The sequence below is a fragment of the Pogoniulus pusillus genome, chromosome 19 (genome assembly GCF_015220805.1).
Source record: "Pogoniulus pusillus isolate bPogPus1 chromosome 19, bPogPus1.pri, whole genome shotgun sequence".
NCBI lineage: Eukaryota > Metazoa > Chordata > Aves > Piciformes > Lybiidae > Pogoniulus > Pogoniulus pusillus.
Window position 1 is genome coordinate 23,058,732 of NC_087282.1, and position 4,543 is coordinate 23,063,274.

Here is a 4,543-nt window from a genome sequence, read left to right on the forward strand (position 1 = left end):
CCACGGGCACTGCAGGGCACCCCTGGTGCCTAAGGACCCTTTGCTGCCCCCTTCACGCCTGCAGGGCAGAGGAGTGGAAGAGGTTTTTGCACCTTTCCTCTCCCCATCAAAGCACAGAGGCAGAGGAACTTTGGGACACGCAGGACTCCAGGACAGTTTCTGTGCCAGATTTGGTGGCCAGAACTAACCAAGGGGCAATGAGCCCCTGAAGGACACCCCGAAGGAGAAGGAGGAGCTGGAGCTGGATTTCACTGATGCTGGGCATCACCATGGCGCCCAGGGCGTGCCCAGGGGTGTGGCAGGGCTCTGCGGTGGGGCCACGCCCGCAGGCCATTGTGACGCAATGCCCAGAGGGTATTTAAGGAGCTGTGCCTGCCTGGGCTGCCACTCCCGGAGGAGCAGCTCTCAGGAGCAGCCATCCCCTGGGTGCCCTCGGCAGATCCGCGGGTTCCAGGCCCTGCGCCAGGCGGTGCCGCGGGAGCAGAGTGCTGAGGCTCGGCCGTCCGGCATGGGGCTGGCAGCATCCTCCCAGCGGGAGGCCACAGCCTCCCTGCCCGCACCCAGCAGCTGCCAGGCTGCGACCCAGACGCGGTGCTGGCTGCCGCAGCCTGCCAGGCAGGTGCTGGGGCTGTGCCGCGCTGCGGGGCCCGGCTCGGGCGGCAGCGCAGGGGCGCAGCAGGACGGAGCAAGCTGCCAGGCTTTGGAGCAGCTCAAGGGCATGGTGCAGGAGATGAAGGAGATGGTGAGTAGGGGGCGCAGGCAGAGAGGCTCTCGGGTGCTGGGCACAGGTGCAGCATGGCACTGGGGGCATGCAGGAGTGGCCCTGCTGGCCTTGGCTTGGTGCTGGCACTCGCCCATCCCAAAGCTCTTGGCCAGCCCAAGCCGTTCCCTGGCTCCCTGCTATGATGCCCATGGAGAAGCAGGCGAGTGCCCAGCACCAGCCCAGCAAGGGGCTGCTGAGCCAGCAGCACAGGAGGCAGCAAGTCAGGGATGGGGGCAGGAGGGAGGCCATGGGTGGGCACAGAGGCTACTCTGGGAGTGAGAGTGCCAGGGCCTGGGGCTGCCAGGGGAGCCAGGCCACAGGAGCTTCCCAAGGGCAAGGGCCACTCTGCTCACCCAGCCTCTCCTCTCCTTCTCTTGCAGAGTGACAGCCTGATCCAGTGTGTGACACAGCCCTGCCCTCAGGACAGAGTGCCCAGGGTGCCAGCCTCGCCAACTGTGCCCACAGCCAGGCAGAAGGCATCGGGAGCAGAGGCCAGCACAGGCCAGGCTGAGCTCATGGCGCAGCAGGAGGAGCTGGACGAGGCCAGCCCAGCTGCTGCTGCGCTCCCTGAGGAGGCCACAGCAGTGCCGCTGCAGGCGAAACCTTCTCTGCACAACCTCCGAGCCTACAGAGGACTCCTGTGGGACTGCAACAACACAGTCGTGGGCTTCGCTGACATCTTTGCTCGGGAGCTGGAGAAGAGCAGAGTTGTGGCGCAGAGCCTCGGCGTGTGCACAGCAGGAATGACTCCTGCAGCCCCTGCGGGCAGAAGGCAGAGCCAGGAGCCTGTTCTGCACAACCTGCGAGTGCAGGACGGGCTCCTGCTGGACTCCAGCAGCAGAGTCGTGGGCTCGGCTGAGCTCTCTGCTCAGTAGCTGCAGCAGCAGCCAGACGTGGCCCACAGGGTGCAGAGCTGTGGGCAGCCTTGTGGGGACTCCGAGGAATTCCCTGGGCAGGAGATCGTGGCTGGGCTCTGCTTGCTCTGCAGCAGCAGCAGCAGCGGCAGCAAGAGCTGGCACAAAGCTCTCCTGTGCCAAGGGCAGCAGTGGCTCCAGCAGCCCCTCAGGATGCAAGCGAGGGGACCTTGGAGGGGAAGAGGGAGGGGGGAGGGGTCTGGAAGAGGGATGGAGGGAGGGGGGAGGGGGCTGGGGTCGGGAGCCCTGCTGGACACTTGGATTGTGCCTGGCAGGGGCACTGTGTTTCTGTGCCACCCTGAGTGTGTGCCCTGGGTTGGTATTTTTAAAGAGAGCAGGCAGAAATTAAACTCAAAATCAAATGGGAGAGAAAATACAGAATTCTGTTTGGAGAGAGAACACAGCCACAGACATTACAGAGCAGTTACCATGGCAAACCCCCTGGAAGTTTCCCCCATCCCCAAAAAAACTAAATCTGTCAGAGGTCTCTGGGCACACACAGCCACAGGCAGGCTCTGTCTGCACAGCAGTTCAGTCACAGCTCTGCAGGGCACTACGCAGGGCCTGGGCAGGGCAGCACAAGGAGCGGTGGGCAGCAGTGCCAGGCAGGAGCTGCAGCTGCACAGCAGCACAAAGGTCTCTGCTGTGGGGGTGCTGGAGCCCTTCTGGCCCAGGGCAGCACAGCAGCGCCAAGCTGCTGCCCAAGAGGATGTTCATTATCTCCCCTGCAACAGGTGGAGAGGCCTTGAGTGCAAGGGCAGGGAGGAAGAAGCCCTTCCAGAGCCAAGTGCTCCTGGGCTGGCAGCTCAGGAGGAAAAGCCTTTCCCTGCTCAGCGGCTGTGGAAGAAGGCCAAAATCTCTTCCCTCTTCACGAAGCAAAGGCCTGCCCCACAACCAGCTGCTGCCCCACAACCAGCTGCTGCCCCACAACCAGCTGCTGCCCCATAACCAGCTGCTGCCCCACAACCAGCTGCTGCCCCACAACCAGCTGCTGCCCCATAACCAGCTGCTGCCCCACAAACAGCTGCTGCCCCACAAGGAGCAGAGCCAGAAGGACCTGCCCCACAAGGAGCTGTCCCAAAGCTCCCTGCCCCAAAAGTACCTGCCCCACAAGGAGCTGTCCCAAAGCTCCCTGCCCCAAAAGTGCCTGCCCCACAAGGAGCTGTCCCAATGCTCCCTGCCTCAAAAGGACCTGCCCCACAAGGAGCTGTCCCAAAGCTCCCTGCCCCAAAAGGACCTGCCCCACAAGGAGCTGTCCCAAAGCTCCCTGCCCCAAAAGTACCTGCCCCACAAGGAGCTGTCCCAAAGAGCCCTGCCCCAAAAGTGCCTGCCCCACAAGGAGCTGTCCCAAAGCTGCCTGCCCCAAAAGGACCTGCCCCACAAGGAGCTGTCCCAAAGAGCCCTGCCTGACAAGGTCCTCTCCAACAAGGGCCTGTCCCACAAGGAGCTGCCCAACAAGTGCCCAGGTTTGCCATCGTAAAGGATGAGTCCTTCACGAAGGAGGCTGTGCAGGAGCTGCTGCCTGGGGTGGTCTGGGAACACCCCTCAGAGATCTTCTGGAAGACCAAACCCCCTAAGGGCCAGGCCATGGCACACATCTTCATCTTCCAGCGGCGCCCAACCTTCAGACACAGGGCTCGGACACAGACACCCCTGTTGGACCTCTCTCAGGTGGCCCAGAGGCAGGCTGCAGCAGAGCCCTCTGGGCAGGCAGCAGCCCCCAGCCCCCAGGCTGCAGCAGCCAGCAGGCCACGCTCCTTCCATCGCACAGCCCAGGGCATGTGCAGCCTGGGCAGGCGTTTGCTCAGAGCCTTCTGCATGGCACCGAGCCCCCAGCAGTAGCAGGGGGCTCTGCTGGCAGGGCCAGGCCGGGCCCCTGGCGTGCCACCTGCACCCTGAGCTAGTGCCTGGCCTGAGCCTGCCACGAGAGCGGCCCAGGGCAGGCAGCTGCCCTGAGGAGGGCATCCTGCTGCCTTCTGCTGCTTGAATGGCTGTGGCTGCTTTCTGAGTGCAGAGGAGGCAGGAGACAGGCAGGGGCTGGGTTGCTGCTGCTGGGGCAGGGAAACTGCATCAGGTGACAGCCAACCCTGGGCTGGGCTGCAGCAAGAGCAGCGTGGCCAGCAGAGCAAGGGAAGTGATTCTGCTCCTTTACTCTGCTCTCCCCAGACCCCACCTGCACTCCTGGGGCCAGTTCTGGAGTGCCCAACACAAGCAGCACATGGAAGTGTTGGAGCCAGGCCAGAGGAGGCCACCAAGATGCTGAGAGGGCTGCAGCAGCTCTGCTCTGAGCACAGGCTGAGAGAGTTTGGGCTGTGCAGCCTGGAGAGGAGAAGGCTTCCAGGAGAGCTTGGAGTGGCCTTGCAGGATCTGCAGGGGGCTGCAGGAGCTCTGGAGAGGGACTATTGACAAGGTCTTGTCATGACAGCACGAGGAGGAATGGGTTTGAAGTGGCAGAGGGGAGATTTTAAACTGGATGTTGGGAAGAGCTTGGACATGGACATGGACAGAGGCATTGAGTGCAGCCTCAGCAAGTTTGTGTGACACCAAACTGTGTGGTGCAGCAGCCAGGCTGGAGGGCAGGGATGCTAGCCAGAGGGACCTGGGCAGGCTGGAGAGCACAAGCCATGGGCACTGCAGGGCACCTCTGGTGCCTGAGGGCCCTTTGCTCCCCCCATGGGCACTGCAGGGCACCCCTGGTGCCTAAGGGCCCTTTGCTGCCCCCATGGGCACTGCAGGGCACCCCTGGTGCCTAAGGACCCTTTGCTGCCCCCATGGGCACTGCAGGGCACCCCTGGTGCCAGAAGGGCCCTTTGCTCCCCCCATGGGCACTGCAGGGCACCCCTGGTGCCTAAGGGCCCTTTGCTGC

General features: G+C 63.4%; 1 protein-coding gene across 1 annotated transcript; it reads left to right on the top strand.

Annotated features, from left to right (window-relative positions):
* Positions 1 to 343: 343 nt before the first annotated feature.
* LOC135183746 (uncharacterized) lies at positions 344 to 1,832 on the top strand. The gene is made up of 2 exons (XM_064158930.1): positions 344 to 742; positions 1,144 to 1,832. Exons 1-2 carry the CDS (start codon positions 344 to 346, stop codon positions 1,636 to 1,638), a joined length of 894 nt encoding a protein of 297 aa, XP_064015000.1. The 3' UTR covers positions 1,639 to 1,832.
* The last annotated feature ends 2,711 nt before the right edge of the window (positions 1,833 to 4,543 follow it).

Excerpts from the sequence above, each read along its gene's own strand:
- LOC135183746 (XM_064158930.1), top strand. The coding sequence starts at position 344 with ATGCCCAGAGGGTATTTAAGGAGCTGTGCCTGCCTGGGCTGCCACTCC. Across the intron at positions 743-1,143 it reads TGCAGGAGATGAAGGAGATG|AGTGACAGCCTGATCCAGTG; the intron begins GTGAGTAGGGGG and ends CTTCTCTTGCAG.